General features: G+C 37.3%; 1 protein-coding gene across 3 annotated transcripts in view; it reads left to right on the plus strand.

Moving 5' to 3' along the window:
- LNPK (lunapark, ER junction formation factor) overlaps nt 1–18,830 on the plus strand; it is a 55,071-nt gene that overhangs the window by 35,690 nt on the left and 551 nt on the right. For 2 of the 3 annotated variants that reach the window (XM_054636327.2, XM_054636328.2), the window contains exon 13: nt 6,517–7,477. In XM_054636327.2, coding sequence (XP_054492302.1) covers nt 6,517–6,713 — 197 coding nt within the window. In that variant the 3' untranslated portion in view covers nt 6,714–7,477. Of the gene's footprint in view, nt 1–6,516; nt 7,478–13,151 lie in introns of those variants that run through there. The other variant, XR_008534587.2, reaches the window with a different exon arrangement.

Genomic DNA, 18,830 nt, shown 5'->3' on the forward strand with positions numbered 1-18,830 from the left:
GTGTGCAGCCCTGAGGTTCAGGCTGGAAATACACCAACTGTGGGAAACTGTCAGTGTAATAGAGTGCTTCTGCTTGATTATTTTTAACAGGGAGTACAAAATAACATTGGGTGTTACCTTCTGGCATGAGAAGGCTGCACAAAACCAGTAGGGAAGCCATATTTAATGGTGCCAGTCTCTGGGTATGGTCTCATGAGGGTGCATTGTAGTGAAAACTTGCTTTCTTTTCCTGTACCATAGTGTACTCTTACCTCAGTAAAAGTGCTGTTACTGGCATGAAAGTAAGCCTGAAATCGAATGGATGAAGCTGAGACAATGAAATATCTCATTTGCCCTTAAATCCTGGTGTTATTTTTTTAGCAAGGGGAGGGTAGCTTCTTGAGGGTAGCTTCTACTTTTGAATTTAGGAGATTGTTACAGAAAAAGGCATACTTTGTTACTGGGGTCTTTTTTTAAGTGTGCTTGTTTTCTTCTGTGTGACTCAAGTAGAGAGGTCCTTCAGGAGGGATATTCAACTCTTGGAGGCATGTGCCTCACGGGTTTTTGAATATTATCCATTACTGCAGGTTTTTAGAGAGAGATAAGGAGATGCGCTTGCTAATTAATCTGGTATTATCATTGAAAGAAATTATTATGAACCTATGCCTATAATAGGTCTGAGCTGCTGAGTCTGTCTACAGTTGTAAAAAATGTAAAATCTGAAAAATTACTGTGAGATTGCAATTAACCATTTCAGATGTGGGAATGAAAACTGTGAGATAAGTTGCTTTTTAGGGATGCAGAATTTTATCAAACATTTCAGCAGAAAAATAGGATGGATTTATTGCAGTAAATATGATTTTTACCAATTTACCTTTGACGATGAAAATTACTTGGTTTTTTTTTCTGATGTAGTCTTGTATTAATGTACTGATTTATTTAAAAACAGCAGGAAAAGAAACAGCTGTGAACTTCATTGTCCAGTTGTCTTTTTCTGATAGGAAGTAGATGGTAAGATTTTGCTCAAGAAGCATAAGAAATAAGTAAGTGGTATACAGACTTTTGGTTTTCAGTGTTAAATAGCAGATATTTTGTGAATATTTATTTTCCAAGATGATACAAACTATTGTTTTGATAATTACTAAGCAGCCAGAAATAGAGTATATCTTAGTACTTTACATAGCTCTGAGAAATGTTGTGTTGATTTAGAGGAGGCCAGTGCCTGCCTGTGACTTATCACAAAGGAATCTCTTCTCAATGAGAAAATATTTTCACTAAATCACTTTTTCCACTGGAACTGTAATATGAAACATAACTGCTTACATGCAGTTGGGGTTTATTAATAAATGAACACATTCCTTGATTGTAAGTTTTAAGGTATGAAGCTATCATTAAGATACAGCTCTGGGGAAGGTTTTTGTTCACCACAGTAAAATAGCTGCTTTCATAACAAGAATAGAGAATATGTCTTCACTTACAGATGTAGACAAACATTAACATCAGGAAACCAACTTGACCACAATGCTGGCAACACAGGGGAGTACAACTCTTATCTGTAATTCATTTATGCCATAGCTGTGTAGCTCAAGGAAACAGCAAAATAATGTGATAAAGAAATGGTATAAATATTTTTTACCAGTCGGCTACTTTAGCTAATGGGTAGAGCATGAAGCTGAATCTTTTTTCCAGTTGTGTGCTCATGTAGTGACAGGCATGTTACATGCAACTCCTGTGGATAAGAGTTCTGAAGAATGCTTATGGAGAGTGCCATTGGCACTGAACTTGGGAATTTTGTTTTAAACCTCTGGAAAATGGAGTCATCAGCTTGTCAGTCTGGTGCAGATTACTGGCACAAACATCATGCTTCCTTATTCAGCAGATTAATCTTGGAAATTTTAGTACCAGAGTGAAGCAATAAACTTCAGCTCTTTTCTTACCTTTCCCATAAATGGCTTGATTTTGATCCCCTTCTCCTCCCATCAAAGGCTAGTTGGTTCTCTTGTATACTTATCTTAAATGTATCAATGTTTGGATCATATTGAAAGAGCCAGCAGGAAGCACGTTTAGCCTCTGGGTTAATTTTGCCTTGCCTTTATTTAATACTGTTATGCTGTTCTTGATTCAGGTTTAGCATTTCACAGTATTTTGAAACAAATTTATTTTCACAGTATTTTGAAAAAAAATTAACTGCATCAGTCTTTTGTGTTGAATGTCTGGTGCTGATATTTAGAGGTCTTCATTAGATGAAGATTTTAACTTCAGATTTCACCACAGTGGTGAAACACTTCGTGGACTACTTTATGTGACGTCTCTAGATTTGTATGGAATTCCTTGATCATCTTGCTCAAATATTTTTATGATTACTTAATACTGTCACTTGTAAGGATTCTTGGAATACAGCAACTGCTAGTATGTTTGAAAGGGTTTCCATTATAAAGGGAGGTGCAGAAACTTGGCTTGTTGAACTGAAGGGGTCACAGTAATCATCTCTGCCAGAAATAATGACATTTCAAGTGAGTGCTCATTGTGAGTTCTACCATAAATGGAGCTTGGCTTTGGGCAGGTGTTGCAGAAAGCTTTTCTAGCAATAAAACTGATGGAAGACAAAGGACTAATATGTCTAGAACTCAATTTCTCAAGCAGATTTAAGTCAGATCACCTTGACTTTAATAACTTGTAGACAAATTCTTTTGATTTAAAAATGTATTATGTTTCCAGTCAACCACAGTTCAGTTTTGCTGAACAACATAAGTTGCCTTTTTGGTAAGACATATTCTCTGACTTGTTTCAAAGGCTTCGCAATAGCTTTCTGTGACACCAAAGCCACTAACAGATTACTGTGAGACACGTGTTCTTCAAAGGCACTTCAGACATGTGGCACTATGTGAAAATCTGTCCTAAAGGGGAGCTGTGGTAGTGAAGAATACTTGTCCCAAAGCTACTTGAAAGCACAAGCAGCTTTATTTTAGAGCTCTTATACTATTTTATGAATTTCCACTTAATAGGCATTTTCTACTTAATTTAATAGTGAATGCAGTATTATGATTTTACTGGTTACTCAGTGAAATACTTTCTGCAACAAGAGCAAGGGTGGCTGACTTCTTACAGTGTGAAGTGCATATGCTTTCTAAGTACTAAGCACTAAGCAGGAGTGTTGGGGGGAAAAGCTGCTGTAGCCAGGAGCAGGTTTTTAAGGTTGCATTGTTGCAGCTCTTAAATACGCAGCAAGTGTAGGGCTGTGTTTGCTGTTCAGATCTTGTGGGTGAAGCTACATTCTGTGGTTAAATGATGAATTAAGTATTCCTCATCAAGAACACTTAAATTTTCTTTTGTCATCTTTTAAAGTTTATTGTCAGAACTTTCACTTGTTGGCTGCTGCTCTTACAAAGACTTTATTCATGCACTATTTAAGTCAGGTTGGCTATAGGCAAGCTTTCCGGTAATTGGTGTGTTTAGAATGGAATCGCTATATATTTTTAATGAGACTGATCATGTTTGTGGTTGGAGTTAGCATCACTTACTCTGAATGCCCTGGCTACTCATTTAGGGGACCTACTCTTTAGTTTCTTGTAACTTTCTCAGACTGCATTATAAGACCAAAATTTTCCATGCAAGTTTGTATTACTATATATTCTGGAGCGTTTCAAGAGTTTCAATTAGTTTGCCCAAGAACATAGTGAAGGGAAAACTCATAAAATACCTGACAATTTTTGTTTAAATAAGCAGTGTCTCCATACCTTTTAGTAGAATATAAAAATGAGAGCACTGTCCTGATCTTTGCATATAGTTAGAATATACATTTCTTCAGGTTTTCTCTTTTCCATTAGAAGCTTCTGCTGATGACTGTGATTGTCCCTGGGTTTTACATCAAAGATGTTATAAATGCTTGGCATCCTTCTGATCAGACTGAGCAAAACAGTTTCTTTACTTTCTTTGATTCAAGCCTGAAGACCAGCAGTAAAAGAGTGTAACTCAAGTGTGGAGGGATTGGAGCAGGAAAATGCACAAACTTATTCATAGAATTCGAGGCTGAAGAAAAAATGCAGAGATGAGACAGAAAGAAAACTGACAGTTGGGAGATAAAGATTGAGTACAGACAGAGATGGGATCAAGATGGAAATTAAGGAGCAGGAGGAGAGAGTGGGATGGCTTGGAAAATAACTGGGAACATTAATTTGCTTGGGCAGAAATAGGAGGGTTGAAAAATTTTGTAACAAGAAGCCAGGGCAGGTGTTGAGCAGCCTATGGTTGAGACAGCAGGGAAAGAATCAGGAGGTGGGTCAGCTACAGACTTGCTAAAATGAAAGATCCAGCCTGAGAAAATGATGGAGAAGCTGGGCTGCTCTGAGCAGTCTGAAATGAAGCCTGGAACTTGCTAGGTAGAGGTATGTGTGGAAAGAGGGGTCTTGAGTTCTTGATGACAGATGGCTTTTGTACGAGGTCTGCTGGACAGGGGTGTACAACAGCTCTTCTACTCAGTCATGGGCCAAGAAGCCAGAGCAATGGTTCTAAAACTTTCAGCTCTGCTTGAATTCTGTATCAGCCTGAGGCAGTCTGATTACTTTCAGACTTTTACCCTACATGTTTTGATCAAGGTGAACATGTGGCATTTGACTGACCCTATTTTCCTGAGAGGTTGGTATTGGGACCAGTGCTGCTTGTTATCTTTTTTGGGAACATGGACCGTGGGCTTGAGCACACTTCAGCAGGTTTGCTGATGATGCTGAGCTGTGTGGTGCAGGGCAGGCATTCCATCCAAAAGGACCTTGAGAGGCTGGAGAGGTGGGACTGTGAACCTCATGAAGTTCAACAAGGCCATGTCTAAGGTCCTGCATCTGAATCAAGGCAATCCCAAGCACAAGTACAGGCTGAGCAGAGAATGAATTGAGAGCAGCCCTGAGGAGAAGGATGTGGGGATGTTGGTTGGCAAGAATCTCAGCATGCCCTGGCAATGTGTGATTGCAGCCCAGAGAGCCAACCATGTCCTGCCATTGTATTTGGCATCACTATGTTTAATTTTTTTCCCCTTTCTCTTCATTATTAGGCTGTTCTAATTTTAACCTAGGGGTTTAAGTTTTATTGTGATTCTTCTCTCCATCTCACCAGGGTGGCAGGAGGGTGGGTGGGGGGTAAGCAAGTGTCCGGTCTGCAACCCAATAGCAGGCTGGGTTAAGCCACAACAAGCCCCTGGCATGAGGACATTCTCCTTTTGGAGCAAGTCTGGAGGAGGGCCACAAACAGGGTCAGAGGGCTGGAGCACCTGTCCTGTGATGACAGGCTGAGAGGGTTGGAGCTGTACAGCCTGGAGAAGAGAAGGCTTTGGGGAGACCATAGAGTGCCTTCCAGGGTCTAGAGGGGCCTCAGGAAAGCTGGAGAGGGACAGGGTCCAAGGGCATGTAGTGATAGGACAAGATAGAAGGGATAGCAACTGAAAGGGTAGGTTTAGATTAGGTATTGGGAAGGTATTTTTCACTGTGAAGAGGGATGAGACACTGTAACAGGCTGCCCAGAGAAGCTGTGGCTGCCCCATCCCTGGAAGTTTTCAAGGCCCAGTTGGATGGGGCTTTGAGCAACTTGGTCTAGGGGAAGGTTAGAATTAGACTGATCTTTAAGGTTGCTGCTAACCCAAACCACTCTATGAAGTTAGAAACATTTGATAAGGCTAATGTTTTTCACCTGTAACTTTGCATCAATTTTGCACACTGTTCCCCTTCACAGTATGTTAGTACTGCATATTATTGAGTAATACTCAATAAATCAGCTGCCATCAACAATACCATTCTACAGTACCTTTGTGTCATTTAGTGCAAAACTTTGTTCAGGTTTTCAGTGCTTATGCTTACTTCAAAATATGACTCTTACTTCTCATATGCTACTGGAGTCCTGTTGTGAAGCTAGAATATACTTCTTTAGAGGCAGTACTTAAAATAAATGTTTTTGACCTTAAAAATATGCTGGTTATCAAAGAAACTCCCACCCTAGATGAAGAGTAAGTATACTCACCTCCTGTGCAACCATCCTACACTACCCCAGGGAAGACAGAATATGTAATAATTTTCATTGGCTGGTTTGATATATTTGGTTTTTTCCCCTGATTATCGGACTCCTTATGTTTAAAGTCGTTTCAATCAAGAAGAATGTTTTAGTTTGTGTACAGATTGAACCCTTATAAAAAAAAAGTTCAACACTTGGTGAAACTGACATTGGCAAAGACAAAGAATTGCTATCGTGTTTTTAACATCTCACTTCAGTACACAAGTTTAGAAGGCTTTTGTTGAGGATGAACATATGCAAGTCATACATAGTATTTTCTTAGTGAGAGCTAAGCTCTTTTCCATAGTATTTTTTCCCTTAAAATTTAATTGTTTTACCTGTGACTGTCTTAGAAAAAAATCAAAGTTTTTATGGGTTGAGAACATCATGCAGTTACTAGTCAAAACCTATGCACAATTGCAGAATGTTTCATTTGCTTTTATAAGAATATTAGCTGCCTCTTAATTTCTGCAAATGGCTATTTTGTCCTTTTTCTTTTCACAGACTCTGAAGATGATGGGGCCCAGCTCGTCGAGACAAATGACACAGATGATAAAGCACCAAGTTCTGAGCATCTAAATGATAAGCTAGCTGAAGAAGTTGAAAAAGAAGAAGCAGAAAACATTTCAACACCCGAAGAGGCTATTTCAGAGTCTGCTTCAGCTGAACAAAGTGAAGAATCTTTAATAAAAGCAGAATAAAATACTTCAAGTGCCTTCTGTAGCTAGTTTTTAGCTTTGTTCATGCCTGTTGTTACTATTCAGGTGAGCTTTTTTTAATGGTACAACTTAAAAATCTTGCTTGGGCTTAAACTGCCTCAACTGCCACAGTCTGTCAAAGCTATGTGTAGAAGTGGGTATTGTAAATTCAGCATGTCTCTTTAAGTTAACACATAGAATGTGTAGTTGGTTGAAGTCTAACAGTTGTAGCTCTTGTTCAGTTTGCATATTTAAAAACTTCAAAGTACAAGCTTTGCTAAGGGTGACTTACAATTTCACATCTCTTTAGCTGTCACACATTAAGAGCAATTACTGATGGCAATTGACCTCGTAGGTTTGGTCTAGTGAAATTAAGATGCTTTTTAATGCTGCCCTGTTCAAATGGATTGACTACACGTTTAATACACAGATGTTTACAAGCTACAGTGTCATCCGACTTTTGACTTAAGCATATGGAAGTGTCAATGCAGTGGTGTTAATATTATTCATTGTCTAACTTCTTGACAGAATTCAGTTAAATGGCACTTGGATAAATGGCATCTCCTCTGGTGTTTGCGTTGCAGATGAACCAGAGGCACCTACATGCAAAACTGTTTTGTGTTTACATGAAATATGAGAAGTCTCTGCACTTGATTGTACTTGAATACAAAGCACTATTTATACCTGTACTATAATGATGAGATATAAGTGAATTTTGTGCCTTTGTGTATTTTGTTAAAGGAAAATAAAGACATCTAGCAGCAATACTTGCTTTGTGATTCCTAAAACTGAAGAGAATTCATGTTCTGCTGTATGCAGCTAATCTACAGTTACTTTGTGCAAGTTCAGAAGGAATGTGCCACCTTAAAAGGAGCATGTCTATTTGTAGCTAAGGTGGCTTTGATAGGATAGAAATAGATCCTCATGAGAAGGGGAAGTGCATGTGCATTTGCCAAAAGGCTTTTCTAACTGTACCTAAAGCTAGTTGATACTATTTAATGATACAATTGCAATGAATATTTGCTGCTGGATTACTGAAAATGTAATTTTTTAAAATTGCACTGCTTTTTAAGATAAGGACATTTGTTACACATTTCCTGTTAAATGTAACAGCTGCGATCCTGGATTGGACTTTTCTGGTGTCTGTGAGGTACCTAAGTCAATCAGATTTTTTTAGAAATAAATGCTGAACATATGTGACTTGGTTGATTTAGTAATATTTTTGATAAAAGTTCTATTTTATACAGTGTTGTGTACCTCACTACAGGGAGAGGCAAATTTCAAAATAATTTTTAATCTAATGGTTTTTACTCTGTAAAGATAATAAAACCCCTCAATCTTGGTAGTTTGAGAGTTCTCTACAAGAAAAGCATGTTTCTCAATGTGACCTTAGTATCCATGTCTTTATACAAGACATAATTATTACATGAACAACAGCAATTAATTTTCTTTCTCAACTGCATGCTTTATTTTCTGATTCTTTGGGGATAGTTTAGAAGCTCAGCCTCACATCAGTCAGAAACAAGTGTGGTCTGTGTTTAGATTAAGAAGGGATTTTTTTCTGCTTCACTATATTAATTGCAATTAATATTTTATTTAGCAGTCTTAATAGACAGAATGTAGGCATGTGATTAAAGGAGTACTCATAGGTGTTTGTCTATATTTACATGAACAATTAGCAAATAGGCATTTTATGTGTGACTATCTTAGTTGGGAATACAAAGAAAACAGTCTCTTTTCAGGACATGTCTTACAGTATGAGAAAAGTACAGGGTACAAAGTGATAGGGGAATTAATTTTTTAATACTTTGAGAGAAGATATTTTAGATTATAGAATTTATTTGAAATGGAAACAATTTTGCCTGAAAGGGGGCAAAGCTTACTTATTTTTTTGTAAGTTGCTAATCTCTACACTGCATTTTGTGCCTCGCTGATTTATCTGCTTAAAGGCTTATTTCTTTGGTGAGAAAACAAATCACAGACCATGTGGTAATTCAGCACAGTAAATTGTTGGGTATACTTACATTATGAGTGCTAAAAAGAAGTAAAATTTGATATCCTGATCCATCATATGGGAGATGAAGGCATGAATTACTGTCAGTTCAGAACTTAAGGTTACTCTAAGCACAGATATTACTTCCTTTTAAAAATGTGCATCTGAAGTGTCTGGTCTTTTGTTGAGTAATTTCAGGTCTTTCCATGGCAAGCAGTGGCTGAGCTGTAATGCATGTAATATCTATAGAATTGACTGAGAAAACTTGATATTGGACCTACATATTAAAAATGTTTTAGCCTGGAACATGTATATTTTCACATGTCCTGTTTTTGCCAAAGAAATGGACGTTTTTAGGATTTTGGGAGTATGAACTATTTTGTGGAAAAAAAAAAGGTATTTGGAGGGGTTGGGGTGGGGAATTATTTCTCACAAGATTCTTAAATGTGACGTGAGAAACTTTCCACAGAAGTGATTGGTACTTTTGTTTAATATATCACTGAATATATCAAATATGTAAAGTAGAGACAGTCAACCTGATGTGAAAACATATACTTTTTAGAATGTGAAAAACCTGCTTTGTGACCTAAAAATAACTACAACCTTTGAGCACAGGAAGATTTAGTTCTAAGTGCATGATAGAATTGTCCTAAAAGACTCTCATACTTAAAAATAAATGTATGAGCAGTCATTTCCATTAACTGCTTCAGAAGGCTTGATGATTATGTAAAGGATGTCCTAGAATTTTGGTAGAGAAAAATCTATTTTTAACTTTGTAATTTTTCAGGGTTTTAAAGCAGCTCTAGTAAATGAGGGCGCACAGGGTTAATCTGTGGGTGAATTCAGGCTCATGATGATACATATGACCATTATGGACTGAGCTGTTCTCATTTTACAGTAAGCATTCACATGTTACTCCTGCCAAGTGTTGGTGCCCAGTCCTGATACGAACATGGGAAGAGGATTCTGTTTCTGCAGCAGTTGCTTCTTGGCTTCTGTGTACTGTAACTGTGGCAATAGTAAAAGGCACCTGTCCAAGAGGAATTGAATCCAAAAATACCTGTAAATGAACAGCACTAACCACACTTAGTCATCTCTGTAACACAAAAAAAACCTTGGAGGTAGGAGTATGTAGACAAAAAAAAGTAGAGCAATTGTCATATTTAATCCAGTTGCAGTTTGACTCTTAAGAATGAGGAAATGGTAGAAAGTAGAGGGAAAAAAATTAAAGAAATACTGTGGTTCCATATTTTGTTGTCTAATGACATCTTGGCATGTGCTCAAACCTCAGTTTTTTCAGAAGTACTCAGATTTTTCACAGGACTAGGCTTCTACAATGTTATAGGAGCCCGCTTTCTTTCTGTGGCCAGGATGAAAAGCAAAATTGAGTGGGGTGGTGAAGTAATACTTAGCAAGCTTGTTGATGTAGTGTTTTTATTGACTCTGGAATATTATAAGTAACTGTAGAAATGTCCTTTATTTGCTTATAGTTTATAAACTGGGGAGGAGGTATCTTGGCTGTGTAAAAACTGTCACAAAAGACAAATGAGTGTTCTACTTCAAAATAAATTGAAATGAGGCAATCAGATTTACATTTTACTTTAGAAGTGAGTTAAAAAAGGCAATAGTATTTTGAATTCTAATACTTCTTCTAAAGGAGAACACAATTGATTTTCCTTGGACAATTTGAATTAAAACATTAGGTGGATTCTTGTTATGGTGATTTCTCAAGAAATCTGTTTAGCTTCCATGCAGGAAAGAGATGCTCCCAAGGAATGGAAAATGAAGGTAATGCAAAAGTTGATGGTTTAGAAATGGTCTAGAGATTATCAAAAGCAAGTGACTAAGAGTGGGTATGGTTGCCTTGAAGTTAAGAAGATTGAACCCCATGTGTTACATGAGTAGAAGCCAATGGAAGGACTTAAAGATGGAGTGAAACAGTTGGGGGAGAGAAGGGATAGTGGTTTTTTTTCTTTTAGAATGAAATCTTAATCAAGAGATAAGAAAGATGAGCTTGAAGAGATTTTTTCAGAAAATGTGGTAGGATTTGGCTGTTACCACATGACAATACATAACTCAGGTTACTATCATGTTCCTATGTCAGAAATAATAAGGATGGAATTGACAAGGACTCCTATTTAGAGAATTTTGTTTGCTTTTTAGAGTTAGTTCCAGAATAAGCATATGACAAAAACTTGGTAGAAAAAAAGCTGTCTAGCTATTATGAGAGACTTAGAAAGTTTTTTAACCTAAAGGCTGGGGAGAAACACTTCTTTGTTGGTATATGGTTCTGAACTTAGCAATGTTTGTGCACTTGTGGTTTTGTGGTGCTGGAGGAGTGAGAAGGCTTGGGGAAACTTTGATTATTCAGTAGCTAAGTCTGCTATTAAAAACTTAACAAAAATTAAAGACTTTTTAAGTCTAGACACATTCAGTACAGGAGTACTGGATGTAAAGAAAGTTTTAAATAAGCTACTTCTCCTTATTTATTCTGCTTCTGGAGTGAGGTTTTGTTAGGTATTCTACCATGAGGAAAACTGTTTGTGGGGTAAGGGATGTCCTGTCTGTGAATGCTGCACTAGAACAATACCCCTGAAGATTCATTTTGTGGCTTTGGCAAATAATAATTTGACCAGTTCCCTGAGTGTTCTCAAGCAAAATCTTTAGGCCTTCATTTCCTTCCATGTCTTACAGACTGCTTTAGGCTTATTTGGTTTTTTTCCCTAATCTCTCTTAAGAGTTCTTTCCTGTCCAGTCATGTGGTTGAAAGTTAATGCCTCAGAAGTCAGCATCTCATGTTTCAGTTCCCTTTTAGAATTGGTAAAATGCAATCCTGTCCAGATTTCTGGTGTAGTGAGCCTCTGAAGGAGACTGTACAGAAAACATATCCTTAATACAGGCTAATTTAAAAAAAGTCTGCAGATACATCAAGTGCAGAGACATTAGGAGGAGAGTAAGTTTTCCAGGAAAAAAGACTGGAAGTTTGAAAATTCCTAATAATTTGGGCAAATACCCTTGCAGGAAGGATTAGATTTAAAATGAGAGGGCAATAAAAGATTGCTCCATGACTAGTGGATTGTGTTTGATTGATGGCATGTGATTTCTTATACTTGCTTAAGAATGTATTTAATGGCAGTATATATGCCATATATATGGGTGATGGAGATTTTTGGTGGTTGTCAGAAAGTTTTGATTCACTGACAGGGAAATGTATGTGAAATGATTACTCGTCTTTGGCAGTGCTCCTCTCTTCTATGGTGTGGTCTTTAGGTGGAATTCATATGTCTCAGGTTTGTGGAAGGTGTTGAAGGCAAGGAATTACAGCTGGTGGGGTTGACTGGCTCCAGATCCTGGTGTATAGTCATGCACCAATGTTTCTATCAGAGGACAGACTGTAAATATCCATCAGAAATGTGTCCTAGTTGAGCTTGTCTGGTAGTCTGAAATTCAATGTACTTCCTGCTTTGGATTCTTGGCCTTTGTACAAGAAGAATGGCATCCTGAGTAGGTGGGAATTCTAGCCTTGGGTTTTTACTAGAGGTTTTTTTACACAACATTATCTAAATTGGATAAGCTCCAATGGTGTTTAACAATGGCTACTGCTACTCCCCAGCATTTAAAAAAATAAGAAATGGAGTTGTCCCTTAAGATTGCGAGTCTCAAGGAATTTGACTTCACCGTTGCTTTTGATTTGTGGGCCTCTCTGGGGTCTTGTCAGGTCACATTCAATCTTTTCTCTGAAAGAATAACGATTCTGTGATTCTATGAAGAATAAGATCTAGAGAGGTATATGATAGGCAGGATAGTGAGAAGAGCTTTAAAATGAAATGTATTGATTATACAATAATTTGTTCCCAAACCATGGGGTTTTGAGATTAAAGCAAACACTTGAAAGATTCTCAGTAGATTATTTAACTTTGCAACAGTGAAAAATCTAAAGCACTGTATCATAATATAACTTTCAAGGTTGTGTAAAATCAATTTGATCATGACTTAAATTTTTGGGTAGAAGGGGATGTCGTGACCAAGTCTTGTAATACTGGTTATTTCTCACAGTAGTCACTGTGGGAATAAACCTATTTCAGGACTGCCACTGTAGGTACCTAGCACTGTACTGCTAGGGTTTTCAGTGGACAATTACTAATGTTTTTCAGGAGCACCTGAAAGCCTTCATAAGCCTTTGCCACTGTGAAATCATGTATTCTCCTTCTGTTGTGTGACAAAAGTAATTTGCAAAAGGGAGATTGCAACCGCCAGAGAAGAATACATGCAGCAAAATCCCAAGATAATCAGATATAGGAGAAAATAAGGGGTGCAGATACTGGAGAGCTGACAATTTTGGGTGTTCAATTTGTAAATTCAAAGTCATCTCTAAATTTGTAAACTTATATTGAAATAATCATTCTTTCTCTCTTTCTCTCTCCATTTTGCTGCCGCAATGAAAATAGAGAAGCTGGATTTGTAGAAAACTCAAGCAACAAAGACCTTCCAGCTCTTCTCAAGTGGTCTGCCCTCTAATTCCTTGCATCACTTCAAGGAGTTCTGCTCAGTTGATGAAACTTAATTTTTGACTTGTTCAGCACTCAAAAACATTTTACAAAACCACCAAGAAAATTCCTTTTTAAGAAAACTGTTTTGAATTATGTTTTAAAGGAAATGTGAAAGTTATTTCTTTAGGAATGTTTGTACTTGCATTTTTTGTATAGTGAGCTTTTATTTAAACAGGAGTACCTGTATATTTATAGATGCTCTCGTTGTAATAGCCTTGTTGCATTAGTAAAGGGTATGTTTGTTTATGTACTATAAATATTATCTTTAATCAGAAATATTATCTTTAATCATTCTAATCCTAGATGTAGCCTTGACTATACATCACCTGCAGTTGAAATTCCATTAAAATCAATGGCAAAAACAATAATTAGTGTGAATTCTTAGGCTCTAATACAGTTCCTGAAATGTCTGTCTTAGCTTTTCTGCTTGTAATTGAGAAAATATTTGAACTTGTGCTTCCCTTTTGAAATTTACTATTTTACCAAATGAAGCAAATTTTAAAGCATATGAAATGAAATTACATAGCTTGTTATTTGAATATATGCTGTCTTTGCTGTGTATCTAACTTCTTGAGGAAAAAGCTGATAATGAAAAAGCTATTTATTTGCCTGAGCTTAATTGATGATTTGAGGTGATAATTCTGTTTAATAGTTCCTTCTGTGCTGGCTGTACTTAATCAACTTGAGTTTTGTAGTTATCTGGGTGTTTTTGAGGACCTCATATGTTACCAAACAAGGATGAGGGAGCCCTTGCCTCTTTAATGCAGCCCCTGCCCCCAATTGGACTGGCATATGTAGGAGAAGAAAGTTGTTCAAGGTTGAGTAGTTTCTGATAGGACCCATTTGTCTGTGCTACAGCCAATTGTGAGAACTCCTGGCTCATGGCATGAGCAGCCAGCTCTCCACCCTCAAAGGTCAGCCTGGCACAGGACTGCAAAATTTTGTGTGTGCTGAAGTAGAGGCAGGAAAACCTGCCTTGACTCAGGATTGAAAATACGTGGCAGCTTCAGAGAGAATTGTGGAGTTGTGAAGGTGCTGACTTTGGCCCACGATTCCACAGATGTTTCAGGGTGGGTATTGCAGCTTTTATTGTATCTAAATGGTGATTTATGTCCTTATTCCTCCATTATTGTCCACAATGTACTGCCCTGTGTCACAGGCCTGAATTACCTAGTTTTTTCAGACTGTTTCATTTTCATTAGCACAGCTGCTTTAGCTTGTGATCAGTGTACTTCACCTCATTGATAATCTAAGAGGGTATTAGAGGCACAGAAGTGACACGTAACCCTGTAAGTCTGGCTTGATCGACCCCTTCCAGAACATGGGTTCATTTTTTTTTTTTTTTCCAAATCCAAGTTAGCCTGCATCCATTTTCACACAGATTCCAGGCAGTTTAAAGGTTGGTCAGATTCGAATATTGCTCTTTCAAATTTGATAATGTATGAGTACAGAACTGTGACCTTTGATACATAGTAATACATCAACATGACACGAGCAGTAAGTGCAGCAATTACCTTTACTACACTTCAGATTGTGTTTTAGTTCTCATCTTGCATGCAATTATTTCAGGAAAAAAGGAATGCCTTTAAGTTAAATATTTTTTGCAAATAGCATAAGTGCAGAAATTAATCTCTGGGGACTTTCTGATTTACAGGTAAACGTTTTCAAATGAATCTTGGCTTTTAAATTAACATTGTTTTAGTGGTAGAAAGAAGTCTGGTGCCATTGGCTTTTACAATACTTTTATTTTCTGAAAGAGTTTCTTTAAACATTTTTGTTGTGTTCTAATCTAATCTAAATTTCATATTCTAATTTATGGCCAAAGCCTGATCATGCAGGCAGTTGACATGTCACTGTGTTCATGTTGCTCCCATGATAATACTCATGAGTTGGTTATGTGCATGGTAATAATGCAGGTTTACATGCTTTTAGGTGCCTTTCAGAACATCAGAGCATCTCAGACGTGCATCACATACTGATTTAAGAGGCTGTTTTTAGGTGCCCCAGCAATGTTTCATCTTTTTCCTGAGCAGATCAAAATGCATTTGGTTTATTTCCAGATGTTCTTTCTCACTTGTTGTTATAAATTATTTGGATAATGATAGTGCACAAGAACTACCTGGTAGTGCTATAAAAACACAAATCAGTACTCCTTGCCAAAGAGCATAAGGCCTTGAGAGGACTGATAGCAGTTGTGGTTTCTGTTCTGTGAGCTAAGAATCAGAATAAAATTACTGTGTCATTCTGAGCAAGCAATTGAATAACCATTGGATGGTGACTCTGTCAGTGTTGTCTGTCACAACCTAAACTCAAAGGGATAATTTGAAGTAGGACTACATGTTCTTGTAAAATACCTGTCTCCTCAGCAGCCAAGCACTGAGTGGTGTTGGTATGTCAAAATTAGGCCCTGAACTAATAATTAATAATAAATAACTAATAATTAATAATAAATAGGACCTTGGGGAAGTGCTTATTTTGTTCTGTACTGAGGTAAAATCAACACCTTTTGGAATTGCATTCTTTAAACTGTCAAAAATGTACACCCCTTGTCCCCAAAACCATTTGGTCATTCTGGGGCACAGGAGGCAGCTGAGCCCAGTGGCTGATGTGGAATAGGGACTGAAAGCACCACTCCCTTCCCAACCTACCATGAGCAGAGGGTGCTTTTGCTAGGCTGGCTTTGTCTTTTAATCCCTGCCTGTGGAGGCTGCTCACTTGCTGTACATGTGCACTTGTTATAGATTGATAAAACTGAAAGCTTTTCTAATGCAATGGAAGGAAGGGTGTCTTTTTTTGCTCACTATTTTCTAGCAAGTAGCTATTGTGGTGTTGTTTGTCCCCAGGGAGTAAAATCAAAACAAATTTATTAGATCACCATATAACTTGCTCCTAAGCAAGCTCTTGACCATACAAATTGTTTTGCAAGGCCACAAGGAAGGTGCTACCTGGGGCCAACATGCAACTGTGGTTTTGCTTTGTTTCTTGTTGCTTTTGCCCTGTGCCACTTAAGGGCACTTGGGCCCTTAATTCCTTTAAAATATGCAAAAAAGTAGTTGTTTTTTTTACTGCCATTAAATTTTAAATGTTAACAGCCAGTAGTAACCTACATTGGGGAAAAAACCACCCAGTCTACTTTTCTGCAGTGTTTTCCATGAAAAAATGTAAATATTGTATATGTGGAAGTCTTGGGTCTATGCTGCTGACTTTCCAGGTGATGACAGCTCAGTGGGGAAGTTTGTTTTGCAGCTGGGGCTCCATGTTTGTAGGAAGTTCCTTAGGCTGAAAGGCTGCCCTTGTGCAGGTAGGTGACTCTGGGTAGAGAAGTGAATTTGTTACTTGACTACAAGTAATAAGGGGATAACAATGGCAACTACTCATTGCATGTCATTATTTGTTGATTGTTATTTGCTCATGCTGAGTTTATTATTTCTGGTAACAACTTTGGCTTCTTTAGTTTTCTATATTGTATACTATTAACCACTTTTTTAAAAAGAGCTGACAACACTGGTATTCCCCAACAGTAGGATCTTTTTTATAGTATCTATAAAATATTTCCTTTCATATTTTAGAGAAGGGGGTGAAGGTAATATTTTTTCCATGATTCATACTATAGCAGTATGACTAGAAGTATTTATTTTTCAGAAATGCTAGGATTTTTGTTTGTTTCAGCTATTTGCCTAGATCTATGTGTTTTTTTGGCTTTTTAAAAAATGGTGAATGATAGCCTGGTTGCAGAATGTATTTTCTTTTTAAGGCTTATCTTAAAAGAAAAGACCTAGCAGGTTGCAATGGTAAAATCCTCCTGGAAGGAATTGGTTGAATTATTGAAGAAATGGTAGGCAGCAGAAATTATGGACACTTAATGGAAAGAACTTGGCTAAGACTGTGCACAACATCTTGTGAATACTCCTGATACATCATAATAAGGCATTATGTTTGTCTAGTCATGAAGTCTGATCTATTTGATTTTAAATCTCAGATTGTGGGATTAATCTCTGATTCTGAGTGAGTGTAATGATTCTGAGAGCTGGAATATTGTTTGCCATTGTGAACAGTACTGGAGGAGTCTCAAAATATATAACGTAATAGATGCAATTTTGTTTGATTTTTTTTCCCTAGGCCAATTTAATTTTGATTTATTTGCCTCATTAACCCAGGAATTCAGAAAATTGAATGCTACCTGAGTGAGGTATTATTAACACTAGTGAAATATCTTCAAATTCACTTCATGCTTATAAATTAGTCTTTTGAAAGCATTTTAAAGGCATAATGATGCTGTAGTGAAAATGTACAGCATCATTTAAAAATTGCAAAATGCTTATTTGATTTCAGAAATAAGACTTGGTCACCTGACTTAAATATATACTGATCTATTATTTATGCTTTGAAAATAGAGCTGATAAAAAGCATAAGTGTTCTTGATATTATATTTTGTCATATCTAGCTAAAAAGATTGAAATCCAGAGAAACAATTTTCTGAAGATATGAAATAGTATGCCCTCCTGAACCCCTGGGGAAAATAGCCTCTCTGTTTGCTCAGAATACGAAGCAGTAAAACAGTATAAGTAAAACAGACAGCCCATGTCACATTCCTATTTGTACAGTCTGGAATGATGTTTTAAAAACATTTTCTAGTTATTTTTGATAAATAAATGGCACAAATAACATCTGCAAACCAACCCTGCTGATGTAAGATTTTTCAGATCAGATTTGTTTGTCAGTGAAAGTTCAGAAAATTGCCTTGCAGAACTTAAGTTGTATAACTCCCAAAAATATGCATACCAAATGTGTAAGAATATATTTTGTTGTCTTTTGCCCTTCCTTGGAGAAACTAATGCTGATTCTCCATTATCTTTGCTTTTGGGCTTAGAAGGTAGCTTGATAAAAATACGGGATATCAAAAAGCTTAGCTGCTAAACACATGTTTATGAAGTGTTAAATAGCTGTAAGTTCATATTCATAGTGGAGCATCCAGCTATGTATTTGGAATAGTATGTTGAGGTTAAAGCTCTGAGATTTCCCCCTGAGCCAGTATTGCTGCACTGAAAACTTGGCTTAGTGCTTGTAAGATCCTTCCAGAGGTGCTGCTCCCACTCTGCTCAGGGTGTGTCAAGGACAGATGTGTGTCTGTCCTTGACAGACAGGACAGTTCTCTCTTCAGCTTCTGCCAAAGGCTGCTACGCTGGGGCTGAAGGGAAGGTCCTCCAAATATTGTGGCTTTCAGAAATGCACTCTTCAGTTCAAGGATGCTGCTGCCACTCTAATTTCCATCACTGGCATAATAGCTGAAATGGAAAAACATTCCTTGGGCAGCAGGATTGAGAAATGTGATGTCATGACTCTACCAATGCCTGTTTGCCCAGGACTGGCAAGGAAGGTGTGTCTGTACATCTTCCAGAACATGTGATATGTCCACAGATAAAAGATGCATGTATTTTTTCAATATGTATGTGTTTAATAGTGACCAAACCCCGCCCCTCCCCCTCCCTTTTTATTTTATTTTTTCAGTCTTTAAAAGATAATGATTTAATAAACTCTTCTCTCTGAGCTTATACTAGGCTGGAATATTACCTGTTA

Source organism: Agelaius phoeniceus, chromosome 7 (assembly GCF_051311805.1).
Source record: "Agelaius phoeniceus isolate bAgePho1 chromosome 7, bAgePho1.hap1, whole genome shotgun sequence".
In the NCBI taxonomy this organism is placed as follows: domain Eukaryota; kingdom Metazoa; phylum Chordata; class Aves; order Passeriformes; family Icteridae; genus Agelaius; species Agelaius phoeniceus.